The sequence below is a fragment of the Papio anubis genome, chromosome 17 (genome assembly GCF_008728515.1).
Source record: "Papio anubis isolate 15944 chromosome 17, Panubis1.0, whole genome shotgun sequence".
Taxonomy (NCBI): Eukaryota; Metazoa; Chordata; class Mammalia; order Primates; family Cercopithecidae; genus Papio; species Papio anubis.
The window spans coordinates 30,514,511-30,534,610 of record NC_044992.1 but is presented as its reverse complement, the minus strand read 5'-3'; the positions used below and the strand labels follow the sequence as shown (position 1 = coordinate 30,534,610).

Genomic DNA, 20,100 nt, shown 5'->3' with positions numbered 1-20,100 from the left:
AAAGTGATTTTTCTGGAGGAAAACAAAGTGACTTGGAAGACTTTTAATTTTTGTCAAAGGTGGCGCTGTTACTCTTTCAAAATGGTTTTACTATCTATCTTGCTCCATCTTTATGGGCAAGAAGCAAATGACCTGAAAACTAATTAAAATCTAAATCTTCTTCTAAAACACAAGTTCCAGAGCAAGTAGCCGATTTAATAACAGGTCAGTTTCTAAGCTCTCAGCATCTGGAGCACATTATAAAAACAAATGCATGAGACTATAATCCTCACTAGAGCAATAGTTATTAATTCTGGCTGCATATGTAGTGAGATCACATACAGAACTTCAAAAATGAAAAAATGCCTTTGGCCAGGTGACTCATGCCTATAATCCTAGCACTTTGGGAGGCCAAGGCAGGAGGATTGTTTCAATCCTCCAGGAGTTTGAGACCAGTCTGAGTAACATATTGAGACCCCATCTCTATGAAAACTTTAAAAATTAGTTGGGCATGGTGAAGCATGTGTGTGGTCCTAGCTGAGGTGGAAGGATCACTTGAGCTCAGGAGGTTGAGGGTATAGTGAACTATGGGCGACCGAGCAAGACCCTGTCTAAGAAAAAAAGAGCCTTTGCTATACTCCAAACCAAATAAACCAAAAAGTGTAAGTGAAAAAAAAGTTGAACTGATTTAAATAATAAGGCATGTGTGTTTATGGAAAACTTTCTTTTGAAACCTAATTTAACCAGGTGAGGTGGCTCACACCTGTAATCCCAGCACTTTGGGTGACTGAGGCAGGAGGATTACCTGAGGCTAGAGTTTGAGACCTACCTGGGCAATATAGTAAGACTCCATTTCTACAAAAAAAAAAAGGAAGAGTTTTGCTCTGTTGCTGTGACTGGAGTGCAGTGGCGTGATCTCAGCTCAGTTCAACCTCTACCTCCTGGGTTGAGGCTATCCTCCCACCTCAGCCTCTCAGGTTACTGGGGACTAAAGGTGCGTGCCACCATGCCCCACTATTTTTTTTGTATTTTTTGTAGAGAAGGGGTCTAGCCATGTTGTCGAGGCTGGTCTCCAACTCCTGAGCTCAAGTGATCCACCCACCTTGGCTCCCAAAGTGCAGGGATTACAGACGTGAGCCATCATCCCAGGCCAAAAATTGTTTTAATTTAAAAAAAAAAAAAAGAAACCTAATTTAAATGTATTGTATTTTGTGTTGGTATGGGTTCCATATTACTAGAAAAGTGAGAAGCTTGATATTATCTTTAAGAAAATTAACACTTAGGACTAATTTATACTTCTTTTTTAACATAGATCAGTTTGGTTCTACTGTCTTGTCTACAGGGTTTTGATTTCTAGGCTGGGCACAGTGGCTCACGCCTGTAATCCCAGCACTCTGGGAGGCCGAGGCAAGTGGATTGCTTGAGTTCAGGAGTTCGAGGCCTGTATGGTGAAACCCCATCTCTACTAAAAATACATCAATTAGCCGGGTGTGGTGGCAGGCACCTGTAGTTCCAGCTACTCAGGAGGCTGAGGCAGGAGAATCATTTGAAGCTAGAGGCAAAGGTTGCTGTGAGCCGGGACCGCACCACTGAACTCCAGCCTGGGCAACAGAGCTTGACTCTGTCTCAAAAAAAACAAAAACAAAAAAGAAAAAAAAAAGAATTTTGACTACTTTGGTGAATCATCTAAAAAAAATTGATGGTCCAAAATGCATATGTAATATAAATATATAGATTCCTAGTTATTAATCATTTTTTTAACTATGGTCACCATTTTTCTCATATAATGCCATACAATTAACTTACATAAATAATTTTGCCATTTTTACTTAAAATTTAAAAAAAATTTTGGCTACTCAAGTGAAGCAGTGGTAATGGACAAGGAACATAGAAATTTGTAACTGGTTGTGATTAATTAGTTGTTTAATCATATTTTCAAAGGAAACTTTGTCTTACTACTTTAAGTTAGAAAATTCGTGTCCGCTGGGCACAGTGGCTACGCCTGTAATCCTAGCCCTTTGGGAGGCCCAGGCAGGAGTATTGCTTGAGGCCAGGAGTTCAAGACTAACCTGGCCAACATAGTGAGACCCTGTCTCAAAAAAAAAAAAAAAAGTTATTGGGCATGGTGTCTCACGCCTGTAATCCCAGCACTTTGGGAGGCCCAGGCAGGCAGATAACCTAAGGTCAGGAATTCAAGACTAGCCTGGCCGGTATGGTGAAACCGTGTTTCTACTAAAAATACAAAAATTCTCCGGGCATGGTGGCACGCACCTGTAATTCCAGTTACTCGGGAGGCTGAGGCAGGAGAATTGCTTGAACCTGGGAGGTGGAGGTTGCAGCGACCCGAGATCGTGCCACTGCATTCTAGCCTGGGTGATACAGTGAGACTCTGTCTCAAAAAAAAAAAAAAGAAAAGGAAACTAGTGTCACTTGCCAGAAATAGAAGGCAATAATATTATTAAATTCCAGCTAGTAGTATTGTCTTTTGAAGACTGCTATTTAGGACTGTTCTCTCTTTGTTAAAAACAGAAATAGAGAAAATATCAAATGTTAGATTAGCATATTAGCACCATATAAACAATACAATGTTTGGTGAAAGCAGAAAAATATGATTTTTTTTTTTTTTTTTTGAGATAGAGTCTCACTCTGTTGCCTAGGCTGGAGTACAGGGGCGTGATCTCAGCTCACTGCAACCTCCGCCTCCCGGGTTCAAGCGATTCTCTTGCCTCAGCCTCCCGAGTAGCTGGGATTACAGGAGCCCTCCACCACGCCCAGCTAATTTTTGTATTTTTAGTAGAGATGGGGTTTCACCATGTTGGTCAGGCTGGTCTTGAACTCCTGACCGTAAGTGATCTGTCTGCCTTGGACTCCCAAAGTGCTGCGATTAAAGGTGTGTTTAGTTATTGTAGAAAGTCACATAGCTATAAGTCATACATAGCAATGCCTTTCACTGTATGTACATATACCACTCATCTTTTATACATATATATTTTTTTCAGTCACAAGAACTAAAACACATAGTTATTGCTAAATGATGGAATCTGAGTACATGTGATATTTGTTTTCTTCATGTATTCTATATTTTCTACATTGACCATGTAATCTTTAATAATAAAAGAATTATATACATTCATGTACTATGAGAAGGAAAAGAAGAAAAAAATGTAAACTTTATTTACTTTTAATGTTAAAAAAAGGCTTCCAACAGAATAGAGTTTAATTACTTTATGTGGCACAAAATCCTTCACAGTCTGTTTTGTCTACCTTGCCAGTTTTATCTATACACATACTTTTCCTCCGTAAAGAGATTAAAATTTAGCTATGTATTAGAATGTTTTTAAATGTCTGTGGCCCGCCATAGGAGACTTAGAAAAGTAGATAATTGTGAGATTCGTTTCTGAAGACTACGTAGTTGTCAGATTATTAAACTTTGCTTCTTATTCTCTGGTTTCCTGATTTTAGGATGCCAACCCTGTGGTAATTGAGCCATCATCTGTTTTGAATGGAGGAAAATACTCATTTGGAACTGCAGTCCATCCTATGGAGCAGGTCGAAGATAGAATTGGAAGCAGCCTCAGTTATGTTAATACTACAGAAGAGAAATTTTCAGACAACATTTCTACTGCATCTGAAGCCTCAGAAACTGCTGGCAGCGGTAAATATGACCTATTCCCCTGAGGTTTATTGGTTTATTCCCCCTGGATAGGTCTTTTTTTTTTTTTTTTTTTTTTTTTTTTTTTTGAGACAGAGTTTCACTCTTTCACCCAGGCTGGAGCGCAGTGACATGATCTCTGCTCACCGAAACCTCCACCTTCCGGGTTCAAGCGATTCTCCTGCCTCAGCCTCCTGAGTAGCTGGGATTACAGGTGCCCACCATCACACCCGGCTAATTTTTGTGTTTTTTTTCAGTAGAGATGGGGTTTCACCATGTTGGCCAGGCTGGTCTTGAACTCCCGACCTCATGATCTGCCCACCTCAGCCTCCCAAAGTGCTGGGATTACAGGTGTGAGCCACCCTGCCCGGCCTCCCCATGGATAGTTATTAAGGGAGTCTAATTTGACAGAGGCTGTAGTGAATAGGGTAATAGGAGATCAGGCTTCCATTAACGGAAATAAGTTTTAAATGAAATGGTCAATTGTAAAATTCTTGAATATATTAGTATTTTTACAAAGAAACCTCTTTTCCATGTTATACTTCATTAAATATCTCAATATGGAAATATTTTCATTATTTTCTTTTGAGATAAGGTCTTGCTCTGTCACCCAGGCTGGAGTACAGTGGCAAAATCACAGCTTACTGCAGCCTCTGCCTCCTGGCCTCAAGCAGTTCTCCCACCTCAGCCTTCTAAGAAGCTGAGACTATAGGCACGTGCCACCATGCCCAGCTATTTTTTGGGGTTTTAATTTTACAGATAGGGTTTTGCCATGTTGCCCAGGCTGGTCTCAACTCCCAGGCTCAAGCGATCCTTCAGCCTCAGCCTTTCAAAGTGCTGAGATTACAGGCATGAGCCATCACACCTGGCTATTTTCATTATTTTCATCAATCAAGCCCCATCTTTCCATATTGCTATTAAATTTATTTAGTCAGTAAATTTAAATTTTCAAAGATAGTCATCTCCAGGACTCTCTCTAGCTATAAACATACTTTAATTAAATTAAATGCACCCCATAGCAGATTCTATCTATATTTCAGGCCAAAATATGGAGATTATTTTGTTAAAATACTGAGAAAGAATTCAGATGCCTCCCATAATTCCCTTTAGGTCTTGGTATTTACCTAAAACTTCATGTTTCCATATCTACAGGGAAGATGCTATGGTATTTCTGTGGCCCAGCCCGATTGAGTTGATTGCTAGTATTGTGGTACAGTAGCAGAACCCTCAGTCTTACCCTATTATTTATTTGTGTACTTAAAGAGACAGGGTGTCACTCTGTTGCCCAGGCTGTATTGCAATGCCACGATCATACCTCACTGTGACCTCCAGTTCCTGGGCTTGAACGATCCTCCTGTCTCAGCCTACCTAGTAGCTAGGACTGCAGGTGTACACTGCCACACACAGCTAATTTTTTAATTGTTTTGTAGAGATGAGGTCTCATGTTTCCTGTGCTGGTTGCAATCTTCTGGCTTCAAGCAGTCCTCCAGCTTTGGCCTCCCAAAGTGCTGAGATTACAGGCATAAGCCAGTGCACCCAGCCTGTGTTATTATTTCTTTTTGTTGTTGTTGTTGAGACGGAGTATCGCTCTGTCGCCCAGGCTGGAGTGCAGTGGCGTGATCTCTGCTCACTGCAAGCTCCACCTCTCGGGTTCACGCCATTCTCCTGCCTCAGCCTCCCAAGTAGCTGGGACTACAGGGGCCCACCACCACACCTGGCTAATTTTTTGTACTTTTAGTAGAGACGGGGTTTCGCCATGTTAGCCAGGATGGTCTCGATCTCCTGACCTCGTGATCTGCCCACCTTGGCCTCCCAAAGTTCTGGGATTACAGGCATGAGCCACCACGCATGGCCCTGTGTTATTATTTCTTCCAAGATATTTTCCTTTTCTGTGGAAGGTGTAAGCAGATTGGACAGAGCTAGCATTTTCTTTACAAAGCTCCTTGTAGAATCTGCTTCTTCCCTCCCTTTCTGATATTATAAAGATCACTTAGCAGTCCTAGAAGTGCTGTCATCAGCTTTAACACCAGGATTATTTCTTAACCCCATCTAAAGATCTTGTTTGGTATGTGCTTACCATATAACCTGTGACACCCAAAGGCTGCATATCACAGGCAGAAGGTTACAAAGTAATGACTGCTAGAATGTTTACCAAAGATTAGCATGTAGTTGACAGTTGAAATGCCTTAAAATACCACTGAGGTTCACAACTCTAAGCCATGGTTAATCATTTTCTGTGCATATTTTCCTATTGTAAAGATAATGTGTTTCTTTCAAAAGAACTCGTGAACATTGAGTTCATACATAAAATAGGATCTATTCACACTGAGGTTCACAGCTCTAAACCATGGTTAATCATTTTCTGTGCATATTTTCCTATTGTAAAGGTAATGTGTTTGTTTCAAAAGAATTCGTGAACATTGAGTTCATAGATAAAATAGGATCTAGCTCCCAGTATTCTTTTGTTGGAATTCTTGTTTTAGTTCTTTTTAATTTAGTGACTTCATATCACCATTATCTACCGAGAACATTTGGAATATTTTTCTAGTTTTAGGAAAATAATTAAAGGATGCTATATGAAAGCCCAGCTACTTAGCCAGCTCTTCCCTTCCAATCGGAGGACATATAATTCTCGTTATGAATTATTAGATATTCTAATAATTTTAAAAGCTCTTATTTTTAGTACCATGCTATGTATTGTCCAGAGAAGGATAACATTTCCTGTCTTCTACAGAACTACCAGAATCTGAATCTGTACGGACATGTCAACAGAGTAATACAATACATGGGCATTGAGTTCATGTCCTCAAGCCTGTTTATGTATAATAACTAAAAATAAGAGATTCCATCCTCTTTTTTTTCATAGGCTTTCTGTATTCTGCCACACCAGGGGCAGATGTTTGCTTTGCTCGACAACATAACACTTCTGACAATAACAACCAGTGTTTGCTGGGAGCCAATGGGAATATTTTGTTGCACCTTAACCCTCAGAAACCAGGGGCTATTGATAATCAGCCGTTAGTAACTCAAGAACCAGTAAAGGTAAGTAATTTTACATCTAAACTTAAAATTATTCTCTTGCAAGCTATTAATAAATTTCATTTCAGAGGTTTTAGCACATAGCAAAACATTGGAGGTTCATTTAATTACTCTATTATAGATGGAAATCTCTTTGTATATTACATTTCTGTGAGAATATTTATGATTTGGAACTTATATAGAAGTAGTTTAGTGACCCTTGGTAATATTGTTATTCTTACTTAGGACAGCTATTCTGAAAATGTTGTTTCACATACACTATGAGTTTTTCTTTTTTTTCCAAACTAGTATTTTTTATTGTTTGAAAGAAATCTGTGAAGTTATTTCAAGTACTTTGGTGATTTTTCCAAGTGATATGCTTTGAGTTTCATTTCTTCCATAGTTTATTTTGAAAGTCAAAAATAAAAATCTCTCATTAAAAATTCAGTTTTTTGACTGGGTGCGGTGGCTCATGCCTGTAATCCTAGCACTTTGGGAGGCCGAGGTGGGCAGATCACCTGAGGTTAAGAGTTCGAGACCAGCCTGGCCAACATGGTGATACCCTGTCTCTACTAAAAATGCAAAAATTAGCCGGGTATGGTGACGTGTGCCTGTAATCCCAGCTACTCAGGAGGCTGAGGCAAGATAATCGATGGAACCCCGGAGGCGGAGGCTGCAGCGAGCCAAGATCGTGCCACTGCACTCCAGCCTGGGCGACAGAACAAGACTCCATCTCCAAAAAAAAAAAAAAAAAATTAAGTTTGTCCAGCAACATGAAACTCGGTGGTGATATATGAGTTTGTTTTCCTATATCTAGGTATTGCTGAGACCCAAAAACCTTTGTAATATTGAAAGTCAACATTGTCATTCTATTCTTTCTCAGGCTACATCATTAACACTAGAAGGAGGACGATTAAAACGAACTCCACAGCTGATTCATGGAAGAGATTATGAAATGGTCCCAGAACCTGTGTGGAGAGCACTTTATCATTGGTATGGAGCAAACCTGGCCCTACCTAGACCAGTAAGTATAGCTAATAGTGCCTTGTATAAGGAGCAGTCATAGATGGGGGTCTTCTGTTACTTTTTCTACATGACTGTCACCACAAACTAGCTCTTACCTTGTGGTAGAAGAGTGTTCTGAACCTGTTTGGATTAACTGAACAATGTTAGGTTCCTTCACATTCATTCATTCATTCATAAATAAAGGCAAGGAAATAGGAGGCTGTTGAATGTGTTATCCACATAAAAGTAGACATCACCTAAGATATGCGGAACTTAGGCTGGAGGGAAAGACAGGCCAAGAGCCAGTGCCAAAAAGTTCAGTGAATGTAGGGTGTGGTACAGCGGTTATTTCTGAAACTACTATTCCCAACAGTCACACAGGTATCTAGTTAGGGACTGGATTCTTCTTGTAGCTTTTGGTGGATTTTTGTGGTTTATGTTTTTGAAAGAGGGGCATATAAAAGATCACAACATAGGATAACAGAATATTATATTAAAATATTAGTATATAGCACCATTTGTTGTGCTTACACAGTAAACAGCACTTGGTACTCTGTACACTCACTTTTTACATTGTTGATGCAGTAAAATATAACAAGACGTTTTGGTGGGGATTTTTTGGTGTATTAAGAAACACTCTTCTGCCTGTAATCCCAGCACTTTGGGAGGCCAAGGTGGGCGGATCACGAGGTCAGGGGGTCGAGACTAGCCTGGCCAACATAGTGAAACCCCGTCTCTAATAAAAATACAAAAATTAGCTGGTGTGGTGGCACGTGCCTGCACTCCCAGCTACTCGTTAGGCTGAGGCAGGAGAATCGTTTGAACCCAGGAGGCAGAGGTTATAGTGAGCCAAGACTGCACCATTGCACTCCTGCCTGGGTGACAGACTGGGACTCCATCTCAAAAAAAAAAAAAAAAAAGAAACACTCTTCCCTTTATAATGTCCAAGTTAAAACTTCCTTATGCCAGGAAGGTTTTGTATAGATGAGATATGGTACCTTAACTTCTAAAAGAGTAAAAATCTGTTATAAAACAGACTAATGTAATTTTGATGTTGATTTTGAGTTCCTAATAATTATGTTTATGAAAAATAACCTGAAGCTGCAGGGTTGGAACAATCATCCCACCTCACCCTCCCCAGTAGCTAAGACTACAGGCACACACCACCATAACAGCTAATTTTTAAATTTTTTGAGAGACAGAATCTTGTTGTATTGCCCAGGCTGGTCTGGAACTCCTGGTCTCAAGCAGTCCTTATGCCTCGGCCTCCCAAAGTACTGGTATTACAGGCATGAACCACTGCACCTGGCCTGTAGTGTTGTTTTTATTTGATTCTTTATTGCTTCCTCTTGATACTAAAAAAAAAAGTTCTGTTGCAGAAGATACTGGTTACGAGAGTAAAGGAAAATAAAACCTGGTCACCTGAGACTTAAAAGACTCCGTAAGAGTTTCTGTTTTAAAGAGTTTCAGTGTTAACCCTGCTATCCTTTTAGAATATGAAATTGATAATGTACTACTCTTACAGCAATATTCTGATAATTAAATGTTTTCCTGTGTCTGTGGGCTTGTAAGCAGGTTAAAACTACTTAAAAACCCTGTTCCAATCATGTGAAATCTGAGTTTTTTACATCCGAATGTTTTGTTTAAGTCATAGACAAAACATATATGAACAGACTGGTTACACAAGTAGAACATAGTAAATTTTTATGTGGGAACAGTTGTGTCCTCACTACTAATACAAAAAATAAAATTTTAAGCAATTTATAATACTCTTCTTATTAACAAAATGTGGATGTTTCTAAATGATGTCCAGTGATAAGGTTTTATGAGAGTAGTATACTCATACATTACTGGCAATAGTGTAAATTGCTAAACTTTAGATGGCAGCATGACTATATAGCTAATGAATACTTCCATAGTTTTTGACTTTTAACTCAATTTTTATTAATTTGTCCTTAAAATGTCAGTCATTTATATATATGAAACATGTTAAAATGAAAAGGCTTATGGTGTGAGGGTAGTAGAATTATAGATAATACTTAAAGGAGTTTTTTTTCCTCAGTGTTGTTACTTGCTTTTCAATAAAAGGGGAGAAGATATCTACAAGGAGTTATAATCTTAGGAAATGGGTTTCAGAGCAGGAATTTAACAGTATTCAGGTTCATATAACTTAAATGTGTGAGTTTCGGTAATTACTGAAATGTAGCTAGTGAACTTGTTGGACATTTGGTTTAGAAATAAATCTCATAAGTTAGATTAAAATGGCAAGTTTTGTTTCTTTTTTTAGTGGTCTCTTTTTATCTTTTAAAACAATAGGTGATCAAGAACAGCAAGACAGACATCCCAGAGCTGGAGTTATTTCCCCGCTATCTTCTCTTCCTGAGACAGCAGCCTGCCACTCGGACACAGCAGTCTAACATCTGGGTGAATATGGGTATGATGAGCCTGAGAATGTTTCCTCAGCATTTCCCGAGAGGTAACTTAAGAATGCAGCAAGAATACCATGCATTTCCTGAAAAAAAAAAAAAAAGAAGAAAACTATGTTGCTCGAAGTCTGGTGCCACTGTATTGATATACATTCCCATCAGCTTTCCTACAGATTTCAGTAATTAATTTTTACGGGTCTTAGATCTACGGTCATGCGCAAGACTAGATGAGGGGTCGAAGCAAAAATCCCAACAGCAAACTGAGATAGGATGTTTCCTTTTCTACTTACAAAGAAAATAAATAGAAATATATTTTACGTGCTTTATTTCTTTGAGATAAGCCATTGTAAATTGTTACTAGACTAAGTAGTAGTCTACCAGTCATTGACTGGTCTTTTCAACTCCACTCAAATTTGTAAAATGTAATGCCTTTTATACTATCATTTTTGTTTTTTAAGGTTTTTGTTGTTGTTTGGTTTTTTGGCAAAACATGATACATTTCTCATGCTTGATCTAAAGAGGCTTTATATAAGAGACAGACAGTACAGAGCAAAAGGGATATTTTTGAAAATTAAAGTGATATATTTGCTTTGAAAAAACATGAAGCCTATCAAAATGACATATAAATTAGTTCCCTTTTTAATGTATAACATGCAAAAAGTTGCCCTTTCATTTCTCTATAAGGTTAAACTTTATTGATGGGCAAGACTTTGCTCTGTGCTTTTGCTTTGCAAATATTTGAAATTATTCTTCAGCAGTAAAGAAATAATAAGCTGGGCTCAGTGGCTCATGCCTGTAATCCCACACTTTGGGAGGCCGAGGTGGGCAGATTACTTGAGGTCAGGAGTTCAAGACCAGCCTGGCCAACATGAACCCTGTCTCTACTAAAAATACAAAAATTACCTGGGTGTGGTGGTGCTGTAATTTCAGCTACTTGGGAGGCTGGGGCAAGAGAATCGCTTGAACCCAGGAGGTGGAGGTTACAGTGAGCCAAGATCACACCACTACACTATAGCCTGGGTGACGGAGTGAGACTCTGTCTCAAATAATAATTATAAGGAGCAACCATTTACACAAATTATCAGACTATGTTAACAATACCAGCATGTTATAATTAAAATAACTTAGTATGCAAGAACTACCTCTAAACCCCAACCAAAATAAGTACTCTGTCTCCTTTGAAATTGAACAGGGTTAGTTTTGTATCTTCATTAAAGGTTATATTAATATAATATATAAAGATTCTTTTTTTTTTTTTTGAGACGGAGTCTTGCTCTTTCGCCTAGGCTGGAGGGCAGTGGCACGATTTCAGCTCACTGCAAGCTCCGCCATTCTCTTGCCTCAGCCTCTTGAGTAGCTGGGACTACAGGCACCCGCCACCACGCCCGGCTAATTTTTTGTATTTTTAGTAGAGATGGGGTTTCGCTGTGTTAGCCAGGATGGTCTCAATCTCCTGAACTCATGATCCGCCCGCCTCAGCCTGTTTGGTAAGAATTCTTTCAAAAATGTTTGGTAATAATTATAGCAAAGCATTGGCCTCTGCCTACCAAACTTTGTCTTTGGGGAAAACAGCAAAATCAAAGAACAGTGAGGCCGGGCATGGTGGCCGATGTCTGTAATCCCAACAGATTGGGAGGCTGGGGAGGAGGATCATTTGAAGCCAGGAGTTTGAGACCAGCCTGGGCAACACAGTAAGATCCTGTCTCTACAAAAAAATTTTTTAATTAGCTGAGCATAATGGTGTGCCCTGTAGTCTCAGCTACTCAAGAGGCTAAGGTGGGAAGATCTCTTAAGCCCAAGAGTTCAAGGCTGTGGTGAGCTATGATTATGCCACCATACTCCAGCCTGGGCAACAGAGCAAGAGCTTGTCTCTAAAAAAAAATAAAGACAAAAAGAAGGAAACCATATTTTAAAAAAGGAACAGTGAGATAGAACCTTTATGAAACATTCTTGATTTAATTTTCCGTTAGAAATATTAGCCTTGCTTCCATGGCACCCATTACAACTTTTTCAGTTCTCTTTGAAAGATAACATGAGGCCAGGTGCAGTGGCTCATGCCTGTAATCCCAGCACTTTGGGAGGCCGAGGCTGGTGAATCACCAGAGGTCAGGAGTTTGAGACCAACTTGGTCAACATGGCGAAACCCCATCTTTACCAAAAATACAAAAATTAGCCGGGTGTGGTGGGCAGGTGCCTGTAATCCCAGCTACTCGTGAGGGTGAGGCATGAGAACTTCTTGAACCCAGGAGGCAGAGGTTGCAGTGAGCCGAGATCGCACCACAGCACTCCAGCCTGGGCAACAGAGTGAGACTGTCTCAAACAAAAAAATAAAAGAAAGATAACATGAGAGGCAAGATGTGTTGCTGTGCTTTTAGTAGGTATTCTTTGTAACTCTTGTGCTGATCCTAGATTTTTGCTGCTTCTATAAATTCTGCTAGATTTGTTGGTGCTATTCAAAAGCACAACATTATGTATAATAAGTGGCTTCCTGCTTAATGAGCTATGCTATAAAAACTTTCTAAAACTCAAATTTTTGTATTGTGGCTTAGGACAATAGAGATTGACTTGAACACTATAAACTATATGCTCTTGAATCCTAGAACTGCGTATTTCAGATGCTCCAAATTTGTTTTTAGTTTGAAATTTTATTCCTTGCTAATTAGTTGTGAAATCAATCATTAATCATTTTAAATTTTATAAAAATATGCTTTCTTGCTGTACTCTTATAACTAATCCTAAAATGTATAATTGGAGAAATTTGCTCTTTTGTTTTCTTTTAGAGATTATCCTTTGCTTGTTAATTGTAAAAGATTTGCTTGCTATGTGTTTAAAAACTGATCACGGATTTTGTTCTGCCGTAACATAATGTTCATCTTTCTCAAATACTCAATTTGTTACAGTTGTTTACTAGGCTCTTTTATTCCTTTTGAAGTGACAAGTATTCAAACCTTGTTACAGTTACAATGACTTAAATGTAGCCTTTTCTACAGACAAGGCCATAGAAGGCGTTGTTTTTAGATGACTTTTTAGCCTACCTTAGGTGAGGGAATTCCTTTTCTGAGGTTCTAAAAATGTAGATGATGCCCACATTTTTCTCAGCTTTATTTAGTGAGGAAGACTGACTAAAAACATGTTTCAGGAAGAAAAAAAATCTAACTCATGGTTGAATGGGTGTTATTTGGAATGTACATTATATTGATAAGTTTATATTTTTAAGTTGGGTTGCTTGATAAAATACAGCCTCGGCAGAGATGACTGTTTTAAGCCACAACTTTTGTCTAGATTTTTGGCTAAATAGTTAACCAGGGTTTGATGAGCGCTTTTTTTTTTTTTTGCCGCCTCTCTTTGATTTCCGTAATCTCTTGTCATTTCATACCTCTCCTCTTTTGAAGTATGTAGTGAGACCTGATATATTCTTTCTTCACTCTTTATTCTTTTCCCCTGTATTACCACTCTTCTTATTTCTACCTTTAGCCCTTCAGGAATTCAAGGTCATGTCTGTCATCATCTTACTGGGTGGACAGGCTAATATGATTTTTTTTTCCTTATAGGGCATTTACTTATTTGGCCATGGAAAACTTCTTGGCTGCATTTTGAAACTCTGTTTTGGCCAAGTGTGGTAGCTCACACACTTGTAATATCAGTTTGTAATCCCAGCACTTTGGGAGGCCAAGGTGGGATGATTCCCTGAGCCCTGGAGTTCAAGACCAGCCTGGGCAACATAGACCCTGTCTCTACTTAGGAAGCTAAGGTGCGAGGACCACTTGAATGAGGGAGGTTGAGGCTGCACAGAGCCATGATTGCTGCACTGCACTACAGCCTGAGCAACAGAATGAGACCTTATCTCAAATAATGATAATAATAATAATAATAATAAACTCTGTTTGGCTATGTAGAGTCTATACCTATTTAGAATTTTAAGTTGAATTCTTTTTTTTTTAAATTGATATGTAATAGATATACCTATGTTTTCTGGTGCAGGTGTACCACTGTGCCAGATAATTGAGCTACTTAATGACTGAGAGTGATGGGATTAGTGATTCAAAGAAAGTTTAGGAAAGTGGACCAGGTGAATCCAATTATCTATCTGTGAGATTCAAATCCCATCCCATTTTCTCTCTTCCACTGAGGTTTTTCTTTTTCTTAACTCTGTCTTAATTTTTTTTTCCACTGAGTTTTATTTCATTTTGCTATTGACTGTGACTCAGCTGAGTGCAGCCAGATATCAATGCCAATTGTTTTCTGGCATGTTCCTACTCTTCTTGGTATCCAAATATTGCCAGTTATTTAGACCTTGGGCCTTAGGCCTTTGCTCATCTTTTCAAAGTTGAGACTTTGGACTTTAAAACACCTGGAAGGCTGGGCTTGGTGGCTCACGTCTGTAATCCCAGCACTTTGGGAAGCCAAGGCAGGTGGATCACTTGAGCCCAGGAGTTAGAGACCAGCCAGGGCAACATGGCCAAGACCCTGTCTCTACCCAAAAATATACAAAAATTAGCCAGATGTGGTGGCATATGCCTGTAGTACCAGTTACTCAGGAGGCTGAGGTGAGAGGATTACTTGAGCCCTGGAGGTGGAGGCTGCAGTGAGCCAAAATCACAGCACCGCACGCTAGCCTGGGCAGCATAACAAAACTCCATCTATTAAAAACAAACAAACAAACAAAAAGAACTTGGGTCTTCTGTCTGCTTTTTAAAGCTTTTTGGTACTCTTCATTTATAAAATTATTACACCTGTAGTTCTCATCTCTCATCATTATTTCCTAAAATAGTATGGTCCCCATTGGTGAGAGGGGTGCTTCTTTTTCACATCTGCCTTCTTTCTTACTGTGATTACTGTAACCACAGGAAATGTACCTTCTCCGAATGCACCTTTAAAGCGGGTGTTAGCCTATACAGGCTGTTTTAGTCGAATGCAGACCATCAAGGAAATTCACGAATATCTGTCTCAAAGGCTGCGCATTAAAGAAGAAGATATGCGCCTGTGGCTATACAACAGTGAGGTAAGAGGCATCTCAGAGTCATGGAGAGCCTGATTGTTGGTATTTTTTAAATTTTAAATAGTAAAAGAAATTTGCTAATCTTATTTGTATTGTTCCAATTTTAGTACATATGTTGCCAAAGAGCACAAGGATGATCAAATGTTAAATCATGTTTCATGAGTATGGGGATTTTGCCTATAGTAATTATGCTAAAAGCCATGTCTAGGATATCAGTGAAAAGTTCATCTTTTAAGATACTATCTGTGTACTTGTAATATGTGTCTCTAAGATCCATAATAGCAATTGATCACCATGGACATTACCATCTTACAAAGATTATTGCTACATATAAAGATTACATGTTTTACATGTTACAAATATTGTATGTCATATTATAAACTAATGGTGTGGCTCACGCCTGTAATGCCAGCACTTTGGGAGGCCAAGATGGGTGGATCAACAGAGGTCAGGAGTTTGAGACCAGCCTGGCCAACAAGGTGGTGAAACCCTGTCTCTACTAAAAATACAAAAATTAGCTGGACTTGATGGCGTGCGCCTGTAGTCTCAGCTACTCAGAAGGCTGAGTCAGGAGAATTGTTTGAACCCAGAGGTAGAGGTTGCAGTGAGCCTAGATAGCACCACTACACTCCAGCCTGGGCAACAGAGCCAGACTCTATCTCAAAAAAAACAAAAACAAGAACAAACAAACAAAAAAAAACTTATTCATGTAACCAGCTACCACCTGTTCCCGAAAAACCTATTGAAATTTTTAAAAAGAGAAAGATAATGCTTATGAAGTATACATTGTCTTTCTCTCATATTGCCACTTAAATTATAAATATTTATGAACAACTATAGTAGGCCAGATATTTGTGATATAAGTTATGTAACTACAAATAATTTTTTTTAATTGTTACTCATTTTTATCTCTGTATTTGTTTCTAGTTTACTAACCAAATAACAAAAACATTTCCTCCTCCTTACACAGAACTACCTTACTCTTCTGGATGATGAGGATCATAGATTGGAATATTTGAAAATCCAGGATGAACAACACCTGGTAATTGAAGGTACAAGATGGAAGCATGCATCTATATTAAATTTTCAAGGGGAAGAATTTAAAGAGTTACTAATAACCCATTTTATAATTTTCCCCAAGACAACTATTATTTGATCATTATGTTTTTATGGTAAAGAAACCCTTTGGAAAAAAAAGAAAAAGAAAACCCTTTAAACTCTTATGTAATCCTACCATACAATTTAGATTGCTTTAAAGGAAAAATATCCTGTTTTTAGTCATTGACTGACAAAGGATGGGAATGGTAGATTTAAAAAAGTGAATTCAGAGGCCAGGCGCGGTGGCTCACGCCTGTAATCCCAGCACTTTGGGAGGCCGAGATAGGCAGATCACGAGGTCAGGAGATCGAGACCATCCTGGCTAACACGGTGAAACCCCATCTCTACTAAAAATACAAAAAATTAGTTGGGTGTGGTGGCGGGCGCCTGTAATCCCAGCTACTCAGGAGACTGAGGCAAGAGAATGGCGTGAACTCGGGAGGCGGAGCTTGAAGTGAGCCGTCATGGCCCCATTGCACTCCAGCTTGAGGGACAGAGCGAGACTCCGTCTCAAAAAAAAAAAAAAAAAAAAAACAGTGAATTCAGTTTACAAATTTATAGTTCCTTAAAATTTTCAAGTTGCTGCTTTGAGTTTGAGTAAAGAGAACAACTTTCTTGCATAGTTAGTAGCACAGGCTTTCATTAGTCATCAACACTGGCTACTCACTGACAGAGCTACTTGTATATTCATAGATTTACACACTGGCATGCACATGTTATTAAAAACTTTTTAAGTGTATCTTTTCCCATCCAGTTTTGTGGCAACATTGTTAGTTGCCTTTGTATTAAAATGAATAGGCTGGGCGCAGTGGCTCATGCCTTTAATCCCAGCACTTTGGGAGGCTGAGGCGGGTGGGTCACTTGAGGCCAGGAGTTCGAGACCAGCCTGGCCAACATGGTGAAACCTGTCTCTACTAAAAATACAAAAATTAGCTGGGTGTGGTGGCATGCGCCTGTAGTCCCAGCTACTCAGGAAGCTGAGGCACTGAGAATCAGTCAAGTCCAGGAGGCAGAGGTTGCAGTGATTCAAGATCATGTCACTGCACTCCAACCTAGGGGACAAAACCAGACTGTCTCAAAAAAAAAACGGGAAAAAATTACCCTGACAGCTGTTACAATTTAAGAAAGAATTATAATATTCCTAATGTTTTAAGTATAAGAAATTCTATTGTTTCTGAACTTTAATTACTTCTCTAGATGGTTGAGTATAATTTTACTTCAAGTTGGTAATTGAGGGAAAGGATTATTCAAACCAAGTGACTTTAAAGTCCTCAATATGAAGAATAGGAATGGTTTTAGAGCCAATTACAGGCATGTGCTGCATAAAGATGTTTCAGTCAACAAAAGACCTGTGTACAGCGGTGGTCCCATAAGATTATAATACGATATTTTTACTTGTACCTTTTGTATGTTCTAACATGTTAGATACACGAATACTTACCATTATGTTACAGTTGCCTACAGTGTTCAATGCAGTAACATGCTGTACAAGTTTGTAACCAAGGAGAAACAGCCTATACCGTACATAGCTTAGGTTTGTGTAAGTACACTCCGTGTTGTTCACACAAAGACATAATCACCTAGTGATGCATTTCTCAGAATGTAACTCCATTGTTAAGCAACGCATGTACTAAAATTAACTAGATTTTAAAACTTCTGATTTAGGAATAAGATGTCTTTTTAAAAAAAAAAAAAAAACAGAAGCAATCGAGTGGGTGTAAATTAGATAGATAAGAAATTAACACATTCCTATCTGTCCTTCCAGTTCGCAACAAAGATATGAGTTGGCCTGAGGAGATGTCTTTTATAGCAAATAGTAGTAAAATAGATAGACACAAGGGTAAGTCTCCAGTATTATTTTTTAAAGAGATTATTTTAAATGTATTCTTTTTTTTTTTCTTCTCTCAACTATTAAAGTGCTAATAACTTTTGGTTTTCTAGTTCAAAAGTAATTAGGCCCCTGCTTCTTTTTCTTTTTTCCTGAAGCAGCATTTGATGTTGGCAAACCCACCATCAAATTATTTTCCAGATTTCTAACTCTGCAGTTAAATAATTTACATGTTTTAAAAGACATACTAGATAGAAGAAGAATTGTTTGAATTCTTTTGAAAAATCATAGCAATTAAAAAGAATAATTGCTGCTTCTGGGGTACAAATGAGCATGGATCATCACTGTTACCAGACACTCCATGAAAAGCCTTCTCTAGCATTTCAAAGACCTGCTAGAGAATTATTAGCACCATGTAGCTGATTATGAGAGTTATAAAAAATCTTTTCATTGAATGTAATTAACTGTTTGTGCTATGGCATATTACTACAGCTAAGCTTTGGTTCTCATATTGTTTGTTCCAGTTCCCACAGAAAAGGGAGCCACAGGTCTAAGCAACCTGGGAAACACATGCTTCATGAACTCAAGCATCCAGTGTGTTAGTAACACACAGCCACTGACACAGTATTTTATCTCAGGGAGACATCTTTATGAACTCAACAGGTAATCTTTCTTGAGTCACTGGCCTCTTAACTTATGACTTTGATATAAACCCAATATCACCTAAATTTCCTCTTTTTTTACCCTGCGGGAGAAAGACTTTATCTTATTTGCCCTATTTAATATGAAATAGGCCAAGGAATACATCTCTTGTTTCAAAAAGAAAAGATATTTTGATGTGAGATGCTAGGCATTTTTGTGCCCACATGATTGTGATTTATGAGAATCTTTGGCAACAAATTTTCCTCTCAAACTTCTAGGACAAATCCCATTGGTATGAAGGGGCATATGGCTAAATGCTATGGTGATTTAGTACAGGAACTTTGGAGTGGAACTCAGAAGAATGTTGCCCCATTAAAGCTTCGGGTAAGCAGGTTAAAATAATATAAAAGTATGTAATTCCTAAATAGTTGTTTAATCATTTTTCTCTACTTGTTTTTTGTGTTTAGCCTTTTAGCTTAATAAATGTTTTTGGATCCTTCACTTGGTATAAACAAGATGCCAAATTCTTTTGCTTGTTTAAATATATGCAAAATACTACTGTATATGTAGTGGGTAGGAAAAAGACCAAAGGTGCACTGTAAATTTGGGATATCATTCATTTTACTAATTTGTCAAACATCTTATATGAAGAGTAAACCTTTTTTGGTAATACTTCACTATTAGCGATATTCTAACTGCAAGGTGGACCTCAGAGTCTTATTAATTACATCCAATCCAATACATTTTCAACATAACTAAGATAATTCTGTCTTTAGAATATAAAGAAGTAGGCTGGGCGCAGGGGCTCACGCCTGTAGTCTCAGCATTTTGGGAGGCCAAGGCAGGTGGATCACTTGAGGTCAGGAGTTCAAGACCAGCCTGGGCAACATGGCAAAACCCTGTCTCTACTAAAAAAAAATTAGCCGGGCATGGTGGCGCATGCCTGTATTCCCAGCTACTTGGGAGGCTGAGGCACAAGAAATGTTTGAACCTGGGAGGAGGAGTTTGCAATGAGCCAAGATTGCACCACTGCACTCCAGTCTGGGCAACAGAGTAAGACTCTGTCTCCAAAAAGAAAAAAAAAACGTGGCAGGATGAATGAATGAAACTAATGAATATAAGTTTTATATTAATATCAGATGTAGTAGATTTTAGTGAAGTTAGGATCATTCATTATTTTTATGTAAATACAAAGCAAAAGCTTTTTATATTATAAATTAATAACTATAATAGCTACACATGTAACTACTTACCTCTTGCCAGGCACTATTCTAATTAACGTATATGCATTAACTCATTTAATCCTCTAAGTAGTTCTATAATATAATGCAGTTAATAAAAGTTAGAATGCAACAAGACCAGAAAATGTGATTGTTGAAGACAACATTACATTATATAAAATACTATATACACATATTATTTTATACATATATTATGTATTATTATATACACA

The 20,100-nt window shown here is 38.4% G+C and overlaps 1 protein-coding gene across 6 annotated transcripts in view; it reads left to right on the top strand.

Moving 5' to 3' along the window:
• USP32 (ubiquitin specific peptidase 32) overlaps positions 1-20,100 on the top strand; it is a 218,412-nt gene that overhangs the window by 165,895 nt on the left and 32,417 nt on the right. For 4 of the 6 annotated variants that reach the window (XM_009190403.2, XM_009190404.4, XM_031657487.1 and 1 more), the window contains 9 exons: positions 3,442-3,634; positions 6,498-6,673; positions 7,533-7,673; positions 9,971-10,130; positions 14,928-15,082; positions 16,050-16,131; positions 17,943-18,017; positions 18,530-18,668; positions 18,926-19,031. In XM_009190403.2, the coding sequence (XP_009188667.1) occupies positions 3,442-3,634; positions 6,498-6,673; positions 7,533-7,673; positions 9,971-10,130; positions 14,928-15,082; positions 16,050-16,131; positions 17,943-18,017; positions 18,530-18,668; positions 18,926-19,031 (1,227 nt within the window). The remainder of the gene's footprint in view (positions 1-3,441; positions 3,635-6,497; positions 6,674-7,532; positions 7,674-9,970; positions 10,131-14,927; positions 15,083-16,049; positions 16,132-17,942; positions 18,018-18,529; positions 18,669-18,925; positions 19,032-20,100) is intronic. The other 2 variants (XM_003912864.3, XM_021929123.2) reach the window with 2 other exon arrangements.